The following is a 17,142-nucleotide window of genomic DNA, read 5'->3' as shown; positions in this document are numbered from 1 at the left end:
TTACTACAATCCTTTTTTTTTTTTTGTCTTAGGAATGCGACAAATACAACAAAATATTATTGAACTCAAGTCTCCATGACGTGAGTAAAAAAAGTCATTTTGGGGGTGAACTACTCCTTTAAGAGGGAGGTCTGGAGGCAGTTAATGTAGATCTGTGGCAGAGGGAAGAGCTGACACCAACTGCTGGCCAGTGCAGTTCATATCATTTGGTTTGTGCTTTGCCTTTTGAACATTTTCCTTGGACTCTTGAGGTGAATAAAACAACTTGTTTTTGCAACGACATAATTTGATGTCCTACTTTTGAATATTTGAGTATCTTGAGTATTAGCTATTTTGGGGTATTGATACACGTGCCTTGTGGCCAAACACTACCCTCACTCAGTGTGACAGATCATACATCATTAATGACATCACAGTTCCTGTAAATAAATAAGCGATCTACAAGCTTACAATGTGTCGCATCGCATTGCATTGTAAGCTTGTGGATCGGCTATTTTCAACAGGCAGAAATGTATTATAGGGCATGTTTTCTTCAAAGTAACTAAAAGTTTTCAAATAAATGTAGTGGAGTAAAAGTACAATATGTGTATCTGAGATGTACAATACCTCAAAATTGTACTTATGTTATATTATATATATATATATATATATATATATATATATATATATATATATATATATATATATATATATATAGTTAGTTACTTTACAACACTGCCTGCTGGTTTACACCCCCCAAACTCTCTGCATGTTACATTTAGTTATTTTTGTAAATAAAGTTATTGTTATATATTTTTTTGCACTATTTTACCTGCGTCCTCCTGAGTTTGTCATGGCTCTATAGCAGGGGTTCCCAAAGTTTTTTGTCTCAGGGCACCCCATGAATATTTGTTTTAATCCGAGGCACCCTTACGTTATAATCTTCACTCCCAGCACCTTATATTTATAGCATATCGTCGTTGTCGGGTGGAAACCTTGTATGTCCAAAACTGTTTGTTTTGTACTTATCATCTATAAAATTAACTAAACTAGTTGCGAGGCATTGTGTGCTTGTAGATCGGCTGTTTTCACTAGTTTTGTGCGACGGTCTTGTATGATGAAGCAGGGCTTTGCTTTACCAAAAGACGTACACATCTGAAACTTGGAGATACAAGGTTTCTGCCCGACAGTGACGATATTTTAGTGATTACGTTGTGAGGAAAACGTTGAGATAATTTTGGTTAGAACTGACCGAAAATAACTTTGTACTTCCAAGTTTAAAATGATACTAAATATTTTTTCAAGTGTCCAAATAAATTCCAAATATTTTCAAATGATCTCGCGGCACCCCTGGACTGCCGTCACGGCACCCCAGGGTGCCCCGTCACCCACTTTGCCCTGCTCTATGGGCCGTGTTGGGACAGTTGGTACAATATGTACTTGTATGTCATGTTATTGTGCCAGTCCTACCCACAGTGTAGCTGTTATGTTATGTATGTACTGTATGTAATGCTATGCCAGTCCCACCTGGTTGGGCACAGCAGGCGCGGTGCCCAGCTCCCAGTAGGTGCCCACGGGGTGAATGGCACACACCAGCAGCTCCACGCAGATGCCCAGCAGCCTGTGGCTGGTCATGGCGATGCGCCAGTCCACCTGGTTGTGATCGATGACAAACACCTGCAAGGGCAAACATTACCTTTATGATCTAACAGAATAAACATGACCTTTATGATCTAACAGAATGCAAACATGACCTTTATGATCTAACAGAATAAACATGACCTTTATGATCTAACACAGGGGTCTTCAACAGGGGGTCCGGGACCCCTAGGGGGTCCTCAGAGTCACTATTAAGAGTCACTATTAAGAGGCGGAGGCTTGGCATACATTTTCTCTGACATTTTTAAATTCAAGTGCCTGTCCTTTGGAAGTTTTTCATCCTTTGAATATCAAGCTAACTTATTTGAGAGTCAATCCTCTGTTCTAATGATTACGATATATCGCCCACCAAAATGTAGCAAAGCCTTATTTCTTACAGAAATATCTGAACTTCTATCTATCTGTTCCACGGACTATGAGAGAACCCTTATTGCTGGTGATACTAACTTGCATGTGGACACTGTTACTGATCTTACAGCTATGAGTTTCTTACAGTTACTGCATTCCCTTGATTTTGATCAGCATGTTACCGGGCCAACCCACAATCAAGGCCACACCCTTGATCTTGTGATCTCTAAAGGGCTAAATATTTCTATGGACAGGATTATCGCTAAGCCTGATTTATCAGACCACTATTTACTGTGTTTTAATATGACTGTCTCTGATCTAGAAAAAAACAATAGAGAATATACTATAAAAAAGAGATTTTTCGGTTCCTCGGCAGCAGAAGAGTTTGCCAGCCTTCTTGCGTGTGCACCCCGCCTTCCTGATATTCCCTCAGTAAATGATATGGTTCAACGTTTTAATCTTAAATTGGAGTCAGCTCTGGATATAGTGGCTCCTATGAAAACTAAAAAGAAATATAATTCCAAAGTAACACCCTGGATAAACGATCATATACGTTCACTCAAAAAACAATGCCGCAGAGCAGAGCGAGCTTGGAGAAAAAATAAATTAATCCACCTACAGATATTTAAGGCGTCAACAGCCACCTATAATAAAACCATGCGTCTGGCTAGGCAGGCCTATTTTTCCGGAATTATTAATGAGAATAAGAACAATGCTAGGGTCTTATTCTCTACCATTGAACGCCTTTTAAACCCCCCCCCAGTCCTACAAGCAGTCACTCCCTGTCTCTAAAGCAAAGTGTAATGAGTTTGCATCCTTCTTTGACAACAAAATTGTTAACATTCGAGCTGGTATTACGAATAATACTGTCACAAATGCAAATGCGGTTAATGGTGCCATGTGTAAAAGCATCGATAAATCTAGGGGGAGCCTAGTATCATTTTGTGCAATTGATGAAGAGGAACTTCGTAAAACCATATCGCAAATGACATCGTCTTCTTGCTCGCTGGATGCAATACCCACGCCGTTTCTTAAAGAGGTTGTAGACTGTGTTATTGAAGATATCCTAAAAATAGTAAACGGCTCTATACAATCAGGTGTCTTTCCAGACTCACTGAAAACGGCTGTAGTTAAACCCTTACTCAAAAAACCCAACCTTGACCCGTCCGTGCTGGATAATTATCGACCCATCTCTAATTTGCCTTTTCTGGGCAAGGTCCTAGAAAAAATTATCTTTCATCAATTGGATGTGTTTCTGCAGAACAATAAGGTGCACAACAAATTCCAATCCGGCTTCAGGAAAGGACACAGCACAGAAACTGCACTTTTAAAAGTTATTAATGATCTTAGGGTGGCTGCTGATAACAAAGATGTGTCCGTTCTCCTACTGCTGGACCAATCGGCGGCTTTTGACACAATTGACCATACAATTCTAATACAACGTCTCGAACACTGGGTAGGACTGTCAGGTACAGCTCTGTCCTGGTTTTGCTCTTATCTGACAGGCAGAAGCTACTCTGTTAATCTAGCTGACTTCGAGTCAAACAAACACAACATCTGCTCTGGTATTCCACAGGGCTCGATTCTTGGTCCTTTATTATTCTCCCTCTATATACTGCCGCTGGGAGAACTTATTTCCGCTCACGGTGTGAATTTCCATTTCTATGCTGATGACACCCAGTTGTACCTTTCGGTGGCTACGGACGACCCCTGTGCTCTAGACCCATTGCTGACGTGCGTGTCCAGCATAAAATGCTGGATGAGTGAGAACTTTCTCAAGCTAAATGAGGACAAGACAGAAGTTCTCATAATAGGTTCTACTGCCCAGAGAGAATCAATAATAAATAGACTTGGTAACCTGGCTAAAGAAAATAACACCTCTGTTAAGAACCTGGGGGTGATCATTGATGCTGAATTAAATTTTAATACACACATTAATCATGTCACGAAGATTGCCTTCTTTCACCTTAGAAATATTGCGCGAATTAGAGCCTATCTGTCGCTGAACGATGCAAAAACGCTGATCCACGCTTTTGTTTTCTCTCGGCTTGATTACTGCAACGCACTTCTCTCTGGTCTGCCAAAGAAAACAACTGACAGATTACAACTTGTTCAAAATGCAGCAGCCAGAGTTTTAACAAAAACTAAGATAAGAGAACATATTACTCCAGTTTTAGCGTCGCTACACTGGCTCCCGGTTGTTTTTAGGATTGATTTTAAAATTCTTTTACTTGTTTATAAAGCTCTAAATGGTCTGGCACCTTCGTACCTCTATAACTGCCTGCATAGATATGTTCCAACCCGCCCACTCAGGTCCTCTAGTGCAGACCTACTTGAGGTGCCAACAATGACATATAAAAAATATGGTGAAGCAGCTTTCTGCTTCTATGGACCGACAGCTTGGAATAAACTACCACTACACTAAGACAGGCAGCCTCGGTGGATAGCTTTAAAGCACAGCTCAAGACCTATTTCTTTACTCTTGCTTTTAGCTAAATTTTTTAATCCCTATGCTGCTATTGACGTCCGCACGGCTCTGAAATTGTTCTTCAATGTTCTATGCTTTTATTTTTTCTTGCTTTATTGTAATCATTTTACTTATCTCTTTTTTATGTATTTTTTATTTCTATTTTACTTTTTCTCTGTTAAGCACGTGTGCTTCATTTTATGCTCTGTAAAGCACTTTGAGCTGCATTTCATGTCATGAAAGGTGCTATACAAATAAAGTTTTATTATTATTATTATTATTACTACAGGTGGTCCTCCAAATCTTCCAATCCTTTTTATATTAACAAATTGAACCCTAGCCTCCATATTCTGGGAACTTTAGCCAAAAATAGCAGATCTACAAGCTCACAACGCCTCGCGCTGCGAGGCGTTGTGAGCTTGTAGATCGGCTATTTTTGGTAAAGAGGTTTGGTGTAGTGGAGAAAAAGAGCAGACTAAGTACAGAGTGAAAGGTCAAGTTTATTAAGTATTGACGGTTCAAGTGGTTAAATATCTGAAAACACAAACGGACATGAATCCAAAACACTCTGATAATTATGCCGTCAACTGATGAAACTAAATGGAATCTATGAACAGGTTGTGGGGATCCCTGCTTCATCTCTCTCTCAACTAAGGCGTCCTTAGCCTGAAAACGTTGAAGACCCCTGATCTAACAGAATGCAAACATTACCTTTATGATCTAACAGAATGCATCAGCGTTGGGAAAGCGACTTTAGCTAACAGATCCGTCATGATGACTATACAGATACCGATTAGCGTGATGTTTGGACAAAATCTGTAGAAGTGATATCAAAAGATCTGTTTAGCAAACAGTTGCCTCCTGGTGGCGCTATAACAGGACCAACGGCGACTGAGATTGGGTGGTAACAAACTGCAAGGACGCACGGACGGACGCACGGACACGCGGACGGACGAAGGGGAAAACATACAAAACCTCCTATGATTGGCCGCTAGTTGCGCTGTTTCCCCCCCCCCCCCCCCCCGGCCGATCGCAAAAATAATTGTTCTCCATTGGACCCCATTCATTTTCCCCTTTCGTTTTCTAACCTTAATTAACACTTTCATACATGCTTTATGGTTCCTATCGCTAGTTAAAAATTGCCTTTCAATCACGATGATGTGCATTTTGTGAGAATAAGGTCCCATTTATTTTAAAATTGATGATAAAGTTTTTTTTTTTTTGGGGGGGGGGGGGGGGGCGTGGCCAACTAATATATCTATGCAGCCGCGGCTGTGTTCTTCTTGGTGTGCTGTATTTCGGGAGGCTCCGACCACATTCTCCCATGTATCCCTGTGGTTGCACGTGACCGTTGGCAGCCAATAGCATCCTCTGATGCCTTTACAATCTATGATGGCGACACCCATGCCAAGGACCCATATTGTGTCATTTGCGCTGCATAGAAACCAATGGCTTGGCTTTGTCCATATCTTTTATACGGTCTATGACTCTCCCCCATGCCTTCGGCTGGTGGAGACAAGAAGGCAAAGAGGTTCAGGGATAAGGGATGGCATGGACACAAAGAGGGCCCAGAGTATAAAACATAGGACTGTAAAACAGCTACAAACGGATGCAGATGGAGAATTGTGTCTTTGATGAGCAAACGTTATTGCAAACATGTCTGGTTTGTTGTTTTCCCGGGCGTGATCTCTGTGTGCATCATGTCACATAGATCAGGGGTCTTCAACAGGGGGTCCGGGACCCCTAGGGGGTCCTCAGAGTTACTACAGGGGGTCCTCCAAATCTTTTTTTAAATTAACCACTTGAACCCTAGCGTCCATATTCTGAGAACTTATACAAAAAAGTTAGCAGATCTACAAGCTCACAACGCCTCGCGCTCCAAGGCGTTGTGAGCTTGTAGATCGGCTATTTTCGGCAAAGAGGTTTGGTGTAGAGGGGGAAAAGAGCAGACTAAGTACAGAGTGAAAGGTCAAGTTTATTAAGTATTGACGGTTCAAGGGGTTAAATATCTGAAAACACAAATTGACATGGATCCAGAATACACTGATGATTGTGCTGTCAAACTATGAAACTATATGATATCTATGGGTTGTGGGGGTCCCTGCATGCTTCATCGCTGTCTCAACTAAGGGGTCCCTGCTTCATCTCTCTCTCAACTAAGGGGTCCCTGCTTCATCTCTCTCTCAACTAAGGGGTCCCTGCTTCATCTCTCTCTCAACTAAGGGGTCCCTGCTTCATCTCTCTCTCAACTAAGGGGTCCTTGGCCTGAAAACGTTGAAGACCCCTGACATAGATGATCTCTGTGTGCATAAATTGTCATGTGATCTGTGTGCATGTCATGTGGTCATCAGAAGTACATGTTATCATCATAGGAAGGTCATATGATGTCCGGCTGGTGCTGTCAGCATGACTGTCCCTCACAAAGCAAGCTGTGTGCTTTTGAACATATTAATAGCTTTAATTAAGCTTGCATAAGTTGAATGTATGTAATTCAGCCTGAATGTAAATCTCTCTCTCTGTCTCTGTCTCTCTCTCGCTCCCTCTCTCTCTAAATTACAGTAAAATAACTACAAATGCAAAATGTAATAAAATGGTCACTTTAACAAGGTATTATAATTGTGTTCTCCACACTTGTATTCTCCCAGACAGAATGGTATATTCCCAGGTTCCGCAGGTCAGCCGCACAGGTGCAATGCATTATTGTTAATTGTGGCACGTTTACTAACATGCCAAGTTTAGCTGCACTTGAACAACCGTTCCAGGCTGCCATATCCAGCCCAAGAAACCGTAGAAACGGAGGAAAAAATAAAATGTACTTCTTAAAATAAATGTATCATGCATGTTGCTAAGCTAAGGTATGGCAACATGACTGGTGTCTTGCACGTGCGCGAAGGCGCGCGTGCAAGACACCAGTCATGTTGCCATACCTTAGCATTGTCTGAACTGACGCCACTGCATGGTGTCGGTCTGGGTCTCAAAATACACCAGAGTAAAGCCAAGTGCGGACAAGGACCACACAGGCCAACGGTAGCCAGATAAGTCGCCCTCTTTCAAAGTCGACCCAGACTCGTTTCCCAACGGGTCTGAGGCCTTAAACTAGATGCAGATTAGACTAAAATCAAATCTGTGCTTCTGGGGGTCCCTGGAACAAAAAATGTTGCAATAGGGGTCCATCCGTGGAACAAACTATTTTGAGATGGGGGTCCACGGCCAAAAATACATTTTGGGGGTCCTTAACCACTGATAGGCACATTCTACAAAAGTCTTCTAAATCATAACAATTTTCTGAAAAAAACTTATGTGGCCATCAGTGTTTCTCAAACTTTGTCATGTGAAGGACCCCCAGAATGATATGTATTTGGCTACGGACCCCCATCACAAAATATTTTGTTCCAGGGACCCCCAGAAGCAAATATTTGATTTTTGTCTATTCTGCATCTAGCTAAGGCCTCAGACCCGTTGGGAAACGGGTTTGGGGTCGACTTTGAAAGAGGTCGACTTTTCTGGCATTCAGGCCAACAGCCTGGTGAACTCTAGGCAGGAGGCAGTATCATCCTCATCATCATCATAGAGACCTCTCAGTGCCTGCAACCCCCCAAGAACACACTGGGCAGAGAGAGAGAGCCTCCTGTTGGCTCTGGCAGAGGGGAGAGGACAGTAGAACACACTGGGCAGAGAGAGAGAGAGCCTCCTGTTGGCTCTGGCAGAGGGGAGAGGACAGTAGAACACACTGGGCAGAGAGAGAGAGCCTCCTGTTGGCTCTGGCAGAGGGGAGAGGACAGTAGAACACACTGGGCAGAGAGAGAGAGAGCCTCCTGTTGGCTCTGGCAGAGGGGAGAGGACAGTAGAACACACTGGGCAGAGAGAGAGAGCCTCCTGTTGGCTCTGGCAGAGGGGAGAGGACAGTAGAACACACTGGGCAGAGAGAGAGAGCCTCCTGTTGGCTCTGGCCGAGGGGAGAGGACAGTAGAACACACTGGGCAGAGAGAGAGAGCCTCCTGTTGGCTCTGGCAGAGGGGAGAGGACAGTAGAACACACTGGGCAGAGAGAGAGAGCCTCCTGTTGGCTCTGGCCGAGGGGAGAGGACAGTAGAACACACTGGGCAGAGAGAGAGAGCCTCCTGTTGGCTCTGGCAGAGGGGAGAGGACAGTAGAACACACTGGGCAGAGAGAGAGAGCCTCCTGTTGGCTCTGGCAGAGGGGAGAGGACAGTAGAACACACTGGGCAGAGAGAGAGAACCTCCTGTTGGCTCTGGCAGAGGGGAGAGGACAGTAGAACACACTGGGCAGAGAGAGAGAGCCTCCTGTTGGCTCTGGCAGAGGGGAGAGGACAGTAGAACACACTGGGCAGAGAGAGAGAGCCTCCTGTTGGCTCTGGCAGAGGGGAGAGGACAGTAGAACACACTGGGCAGAGAGAGAGAGCCTCCTGTTGGCTCTGGCAGAGGGGAGAGGACAGTAGAACACACTGGGCAGAGAGAGAGAGCCTCCTGTTGGCTCTGGCAGAGGGGAGAGGACAGTAGAACACACTGGGCAGAGAGAGAGAGCCTCCTGTTGGCTCTGGCAGAGGGGAGAGGACAGTAGAACACACTGGGCAGAGAGAGAGAGCCTCCTGTTGGCTCTGGCAGAGGGGAGAGGACAGTAGAACACACTGGGCAGAGAGAGAGAGCCTCCTGTTGGCTCTGGCCGAGGGGAGAGGACAGTAGAACACACTGGGCAGAGAGAGAGAGCCTCCTGTTGGCTCTGGCAGAGGGGAGAGGACAGTAGAACACACTGGGCAGAGAGAGAGAACCTCCTGTTGGCTCTGGCAGAGGGGAGAGGACAGTAGAACACACTGGGCAGAGAGAGAGAGCCTCCTGTTGGCTCTGGCAGAGGGGAGAGGACAGTAGAACACACTGGGCAGAGAGAGAGAGCCTCCTGTTGGCTCTGGCAGAGGGGAGAGGACAGTAGAACACACTGGGCAGAGAGAGAGAGCCTCCTGTTGGCTCTGGCAGAGGGGAGAGGACAGTAGAACACACTGGGCAGAGAGAGAGAGCCTCCTGTTGGCTCTGGCAGAGGGGAGAGGACAGTAGAACACACTGGGCAGAGAGAGAGAGCCTCCTGTTGGCTCTGGCCGAGGGGAGAGGACAGTAGAACACACTGGGCAGAGAGAGAGAGCCTCCTGTTGGCTCTGGCAGAGGGGAGAGGACAGTAGAACACACTGGGCAGAGAGAGAGAACCTCCTGTTGGCTCTGGCAGAGGGGAGAGGACAGTAGAACACACTGGGCAGAGAGAGAGAGCCTCCTGTTGGCTCTGGCAGAGGGTAGAGGACAGTAGAACACACTGGGCAGAGAGAGAGAGCCTCCTGTTGGCTCTGGCCGAGGGGAGAGGACAGTAGAACACACTGGGCAGAGAGAGAGAGCCTCCTGTTGGCTCTGGCCGAGGGGAGAGGACAGTAGAACACACTGGGCAGAGAGAGAGAGCCTCCTGTTGGCTCTGGCAGAGGGGAGAGGACAGTAGAACACACTGGGCAGAGAGAGAGAGCCTCCTGTTGGCTCTGGCCGAGGGGAGAGGACAGTAGAACACACTGGGCAGAGAGAGAGAGCCTCCTGTTGGCTCTGGCAGAGGGGAGAGGACAGTAGAACACACTGGGCAGAGAGAGAGAGCCTCCTGTTGGCTCTGGCAGAGGGGAGAGGACAGTAGAACACACTGGGCAGAGAGAGAGAACCTCCTGTTGGCTCTGGCAGAGGGGAGAGGACAGTAGAACACACTGGGCAGAGAGAGAGAGCCTCCTGTTGGCTCTGGCCGAGGGGAGAGGACAGTAGAACACACTGGGCAGAGAGAGAGAGCCTCCTGTTGGCTCTGGCAGAGGGGAGAGGACAGTAGAACACACTGGGCAGAGAGAGAGAGCCTCCTGTTGGCTCTGGCAGAGGGGAGAGGACAGTAGAACACACTGGGCAGAGAGAGAGAGCCTCCTGTTGGCTCTGGCAGAGGGGAGAGGACAGTAGAACACACTGGGCAGAGAGAGAGAGCCTCCTGTTGGCTCTGGCAGAGGGGAGAGGACAGTAGAACACACTGGGCAGAGAGAGAGAGCCTCCTGTTGGCTCTGGCAGAGGGGAGAGGACAGTAGAACACACTGGGCAGAGAGAGAGAGCCTCCTGTTGGCTCTGGCAGAGGGGAGAGGACAGTAGAACACACTGGGCAGAGAGAGAGAGCCTCCTGTTGGCTCTGGCCGAGGGGAGAGGACAGTAGAACACACTGGGCAGAGAGAGAGAGCCTCCTGTTGGCTCTGGCAGAGGGGAGAGGACAGTAGAACACACTGGGCAGAGAGAGAGAGCCTCCTGTTGGCTCTGGCCGAGGGGAGAGGACAGTAGAACACACTGGGCAGAGAGAGAGAGAGCCTCCTGTTGGCTCTGGCAGAGGGGAGAGGACAGTAGAACACACTGGGCAGAGAGAGAGAGCCTCCTGTTGGCTCTGGCAGAGGGGAGAGGACAGTAGAACACACTGGGCAGAGAGAGAGAGCCTCCTGTTGGCTCTGGCAGAGGGGAGAGGACAGTAGAACACACTGGGCAGAGAGAGAGAGCCTCCTGTTGGCTCTGGCAGAGGGGAGAGGACAGTAGAACACACTGGGCAGAGAGAGAGAGCCTCCTGTTGGCTCTGGCAGAGGGGAGAGGACAGTAGAACACACTGGGCAGAGAGAGAGAGCCTCCTGTTGGCTCTGGCCGAGGGGAGAGGACAGTAGAACACACTGGGCAGAGAGAGAGAGCCTCCTGTTGGCTCTGGCAGAGGGGAGAGGACAGTAGAACACACTGGGCAGAGAGAGAGAGCCTCCTGTTGGCTCTGGCCGAGGGGAGAGGACAGTAGAACACACTGGGCAGAGAGAGAGAGCCTCCTGTTGGCTCTGGCAGAGGGGAGAGGACAGTAGAACACACTGGGCAGAGAGAGAGAGCCTCCTGTTGGCTCTGGCCGAGGGGAGAGGACAGTAGAACACACTGGGCAGAGAGAGAGAGCCTCCTGTTGGCTCTGGCAGAGGGGAGAGGACAGTAGAACACACTGGGCAGAGAGAGAGAGCCTCCTGTTGGCTCTGGCAGAGGGGAGAGGACAGTAGAACACACTGGGCAGAGAGAGAGAGCCTCCTGTTGGCTCTGGCAGAGGGGAGAGGACAGTAGAACACACTGGGCAGAGAGAGAGAGCCTCCTGTTGGCTCTGGCAGAGGGGAGAGGACAGTAGCCAGTTTAAAGTGATAGTTCACCTATTTTTGACATGAAGCTGTGTGAAATACTTGCCATTAAAATAGTGGTTACAAATGTATTAATCCATTACCAGAGTCCCGTGGTCAGAGTTCTGGTCAGTTTTAGATGAATATAAAGTAGTTCCGGTGATTTGGCAGGGGCTCATGGCCCAATCATTAAAAATGGATGAATCCACAAAACTAGCGTCATTTGTATTGTTGACCTATTTCTACCAAATAGACCAACTTTCGTTCAACTTTGACCCCTCTGTCACATGGTAATATTTTGTGTGTCCAGTATCACTACGCCGCTGCAACGTATTTCCCCAAAACAAGGTGCTTTGCAGTCAGCTGATCAGAACGAAACCTCGCTCTATATGGTAGAAATAGGCCAACAATACAAATGACGCTAGTTTTGTGGATTAAACTATTTTCAATGATTGGGCCACGCCAAATGGCCCCCACCCCATTGGAACTACTTAATATTCATCTAAAACTGACCAAAACTCTGACCACGGGACTCTGGTAATCAATTAATACATTTTTAACCACTGTTTTAATGGCAAGTATTTCACACAGCTTTATGTCAAAAATAGGTGAACTATCACTTTAAGCAGACCATTTCTACAATCGCGATGTGAGGCGGGACTACGGCTGCTATGACGTAATCGCCGTAGCGGTCAAAATCATTAAGCGACAGCCTTCCGCGACGGGGTCCCAAAACTATATTGGTTCCCATGGCGATGCGACCACGCAGCAAGCGTCGTAGACGCTACGTGGAAAACTAGCCTCTGGCGTTGTAGGGACGGCGTTGTGTGCTTGTAGATCGTCTGTTTTCACTAGTTTAAATCATTTTTAAAATGATAAATACAATACTGGCAATACCAGTTTCAAGGGGCACACTTGACCCTTCTCAGGGGCACACCAAAGGTCCCCAGGCACAGTGGTTGAGAAACGCCGCTCTAGTGGGTAGCTTCACAGTCATCCTCTCCTTCATTCTAAGAAACCACAGGTTTGTCTAAGCGGTATTGACATAGTTTCTGGAAGGAAGGAAGTGCCTTGTGTTTACAGTGACTCACACGCTGTGATTGAAAAGGGATGTGTGACTGGGACCAATACAAACACTGAACACTGAACTGGGACAAATACAAACACTAAACCTGATCTGTGGTATTCTGGTCTCTGTCTGGCTCTGGCCCTCTGACTTACGCTGTCTGTCAAAGAAATGATTTCAAACTACTACTGTTTATAAAGCTTTGATATTTTTGTTCCAGGGACCCCCCAGAAGCAGATTTGAGTTAAAAAATGCTTTAAAAATACACTTAATTTTGTCCTTTCCTTTTTCTTTTTCCCTTTTTGAGCGGCGGTCACACCGTCTCCATAGCGTGGCCGTGTGTGTATGTTTGTTTGTGGGTGGGTGGGTCTGTCTGTATGTAGCCTCAAGCCTGTGGTGTAGTACCTTTTATGACCACACATGTTAAGGGAGGGGCGCTGTTTTCAGGCCAGGCCAGGCCAGGCACACACACACACACACACACACACAGGGGGGGGGGGGGGGGGGGGGGTAAACCACCGCTCAGTTCACACGGGTGTGATTTTTTAATTAATTTTTTATTTGTTTTATTGTTGTTTGTGAGGGAACCTGGGTGGGTGGGGCATATGTGGGGTTGTATGTCTTTATACTTGAATAATCCTATAAATAAAGTTTATATATATATATATATATATACTTTAAAAGGGTATATTCAACATATAATCACTATAATGGTTCCATATGGGGAACATAGTATTGTAGAATTATGTATTTACTATTGTGTATTGATAAAAGACAATATGTATCAAAACACTAGCATGCCATACAGTTGAATTATTGCAAATTAAATAACTATTCATTCAAGAAATGTAAAGAAATATTGAATAGCCTAACGCATGCATGCACGCTACTGGAAATGCGTGGAGGTGAATTTGTTTATTTTGTATTCATTTTGTCTGTGTTTCTGTCAGCAGCCAAACAAAGAGGCCCTCAGTGCAGTGCATGGATGCAAATCAGCAGATGTGTGGACGGACGCGTGTCAGGTTAGCAGCACAGATAAGACCCAGCGCTGTGAGGACAGAGATAACAGCCCCGCTCCGCTCTCTGCTGCTTTGCATTCCTCCTCATCTCATCTCATGATGTGTCTCAACTAGGGGTGTCACAATACTGGACCGAACCGGTATACCGAACCGAATGGCCCTGTAGCGAACCAAACAGCCCATACCGAATGAACCCAATTTCTTTATTTTTTTTGGGTGTGGCCACATAAGAACATAATTTTAACTGTTTCTGTACACTTTTTTGGAGAAAATCTTCCTCCTAGTATAATCATAATAACTGATTATCATGTTTTAGGAGGGAAAACAAATGATTGCACCCCATCTTTAAAATTAACGCAACATTTTGGATTCTTTATTTTTCCATTCCAAAACTTTTACTGTACCGAAACCGTACCGAAACCGTGAGCCAAAAACCGAGATACGAACCGAACCGTGGGCTGACGGTGACAAGTCCTGATGATGATGATGATGATGTTGACTCAATCAGTTAGTTCAGTGTTTCTCAACCTTTTTTCTGCATGGGCACACTTTTCAGGTCCCAAGAATCCATGGGAACACCGACATAATACGGGGGTGTAAATATCGTCACTGTCGGGAAGAAACCTTGTATCTCCAAGTTTCAAATGTGTACGTTTCTTCACAAAGTAAAGCCCTGCTTCATCATACAAGGCTGTCGCACAACAGTAGTGAAAACTTTTTTCACAAGTTTAAATCATTTTTTAAAATGATAAATACGATACTGGCTTTCAAGCAGTTTCAAGGGGCACACTTGACCCTTCTCAGGGGCACACCAAAGGTCTCCAGTCACAGTGGTTGAGAAACACTGAGTTAGTTAGTTAGCATCCAATCTGGCAAGCCATAGTCAAAGAAAAGGAAAGCCCACCCGGTTTGTCCCTCTTCGTCAGACTCTGTCTCGAGAGAATGGTTGGCATCAAGCATGTGTCACCACTAGGACTGGTGTTGTGTTCAGTGGTAGGGCATTCACCAAATATTAGAATATTCGATTATCAAAGTCACTATTCGACATTGTTCACCAAAGTCGAATATTCGCTTATTTTAATTATTTTATTGTTTTATCTATATAGGCCTATATCTATATCTATATCTATATATATCTATATCTATATCTATATCTATATCTATATCTCTCTCTCTCTCTCTATATATATATATATATATATATATATATATATATATATATATATATATTTCTTCATGGTTTATAAAGCTTGGCTAGATAGGAAGTCATAAGAATGAGTTGTCAATGCCCCTGGTGGATGAATTTGTTAATGCTCTATACCAGGGCTTCTCAAACCTTTTTAGGCCTTGACCCCCAAAATAAACATATTTGAACTGGGGACCCCCACCCTGACAATCACTTGGAATTGCAGGTATTACATTTAATGTGACTCGGTTCCACAGATAAATATTGTGAAAATAGTTGCGAGGCGTTGTGAGCATGTAGATCGGCTATTTTCACAATGTTCGCCTCTTGTTTACTTAATATTTGACAGTTTGGCCAGTCAAGTCCTGACGAACATTCGACTATTCAAATACTTTGAGGTCGAATAATTAGAATACTAAAAATCACTATTCATATTCAGTGGTGGGAAGTAGTCACCTTTATGACATTTGACATGACCATTAATTGTCACTCAAATAATTGCGATTAACGATTTAATTGTGTTGACAATTACATTTCCGTTTTATAGGCTTTGAAGTTGCACATGGCCGATATGACACATAACCTAAATATACGAAGACATAAATATACGAGTGTAACGGAGGTGATCCGAACCTCCCCACCCGGTTTCGAACCCGGGTCTCCCGCATGAAAGTCCAATATCTTAACCATCACTCCAAAGGGATATCCCTATGAAACGAGAGCAGATACTAGACTTTTGAGGCTTCAGGCTGGGGCTGCGACTCTCTCCGCCACACAAGCTACAAGCTTGTAGCTTGTATTTTTTTAACATTTTCAACATGGAACCGATTATGACAAAATAACTGTATTATGTGAAATAATTGCGATTATAGACGATTATGTAATAATTGTGACAGGCCTAGTAGGAAGCACTACATGTTATATTTAACCTATAAGTATCAAATCCTGCCCTCTAGAACAGGGGTTTTCAAAGTGGGTGACGGGGCACCCTGGGGTGCCGTGACGGCAGTCCAGGGGTGCCGCGAGATCATTTGATACTATTTGGAATTTATTTGGACACTTTAAAGTACTAAGTTATTTTCAGTCAGTTCTAACCAAAATGGTTATCATCTCAACGTTTTCCTCACAACATAATCACTAAAATATCGTCACTGTCGGGCAGAAACCTTGTATCTCCAAGTTTCAAATGTGTACGTCTTTTGGTAAAGCAAAGCCCTGCTTCATCATACAAGACTGTCGCACAAAACTAGTGAAAACAGCCGATCTGCAAGCACACAACGCCTCGCATAGTACATTTTATAGATGATAAATACAAAACGAACGGTTTTGGACATACAAGGTTTCCACCCGACAACGACGATATGCTATAAATATAAGGTGCTGGGAGTGAAAATTATAATGTTGGGGAGCCTCGGATTAAAAAACGAAATTCATGGGGGGCCCTGAGACAAAAAGGTTTGGGAACCCCTGCTGCAGAAACACTCTGTTGCAAGTAAAAGTCAGGTGAACCATGGCATCAACAGCGTTACTGCTGACATGAGGAGAGAAGGTTTCTTAATGCTCCTTTTAGCTCTCATACTGTAGATAAGGAACCACAGGAAGGCCTGTGAACCGTATTAAATATTATCGTTTCCTCACAAACCTCCTGTTCTCCCCTCTCCACACCAGGCTGTCGTTACGCTAACACTCATTTCCTCTGTCGCTGCTTTAAGCCAGGGGTTTTCAAAGTGGGTGCCAGGGCACCCTGAGGTGCCCTGAGGTGAGGGCAGTCCAGGGGTGCCACGAGATCATTTGATAATACATTTGGACACTTGAAAAAATATTTAGTATCATTTTAAACTTGAAGTACAAAGTTATTTTCAGTCAGTTCTAACCAAAATGGCTGTTATCTCAACGTTTTCCTTGCAACATAATTGCTAAAATATCGTTACTGTCGGGCAGAAACCTCGTATCGTACCTTGTATTGTAACCTTGTACCGATCTACAAGCACATCGCGAAGCGTTGTGTGCTTGTAGATCTGCTGTTTTCACTAGTTTAGTACATTTTATAGATGATAAATACAAAATGAATGGTTTTGGACACAAGGTTTCCACCCGACAACGACGATATGCTATAAATATAAGGTGCTGGGAGTGAAAATTATAATGTAGGGTTGCCTCGGATTAAAAAATATATTGATATAAAAAGTTTGGGAACCCCTGCTTTAAGCAACACAAACTTCTA

The 17,142-nt window shown here is 45.2% G+C and overlaps 1 protein-coding gene across 1 annotated transcript in view; it reads right to left on the bottom strand.

Annotated features, from left to right (window-relative positions):
• The window catches only part of kcnn4 (potassium intermediate/small conductance calcium-activated channel, subfamily N, member 4), a gene marked incomplete at both ends in the record, with an annotated part of 117,733 nt that overhangs the window by 58,789 nt on the left and 41,802 nt on the right, over positions 1–17,142 (bottom strand). The window contains one exon of the mRNA XM_080744423.1: positions 1,519–1,656. Within this exon, the coding sequence (XP_080600549.1) occupies positions 1,519–1,656 (138 nt within the window). The remainder of the gene's footprint in view (positions 1–1,518; positions 1,657–17,142) is intronic.

Source organism: Nannobrachium achirus, assembly GCF_963921795.1.
Source record: "Nannobrachium achirus genome assembly, chromosome: 2".
NCBI classification, from domain to species: Eukaryota; Metazoa; Chordata; class Actinopteri; order Myctophiformes; family Myctophidae; genus Nannobrachium; species Nannobrachium achirus.
Note: the sequence above shows the minus strand (reverse complement) of the source record. Positions and strands in the feature narration are given on the sequence as shown.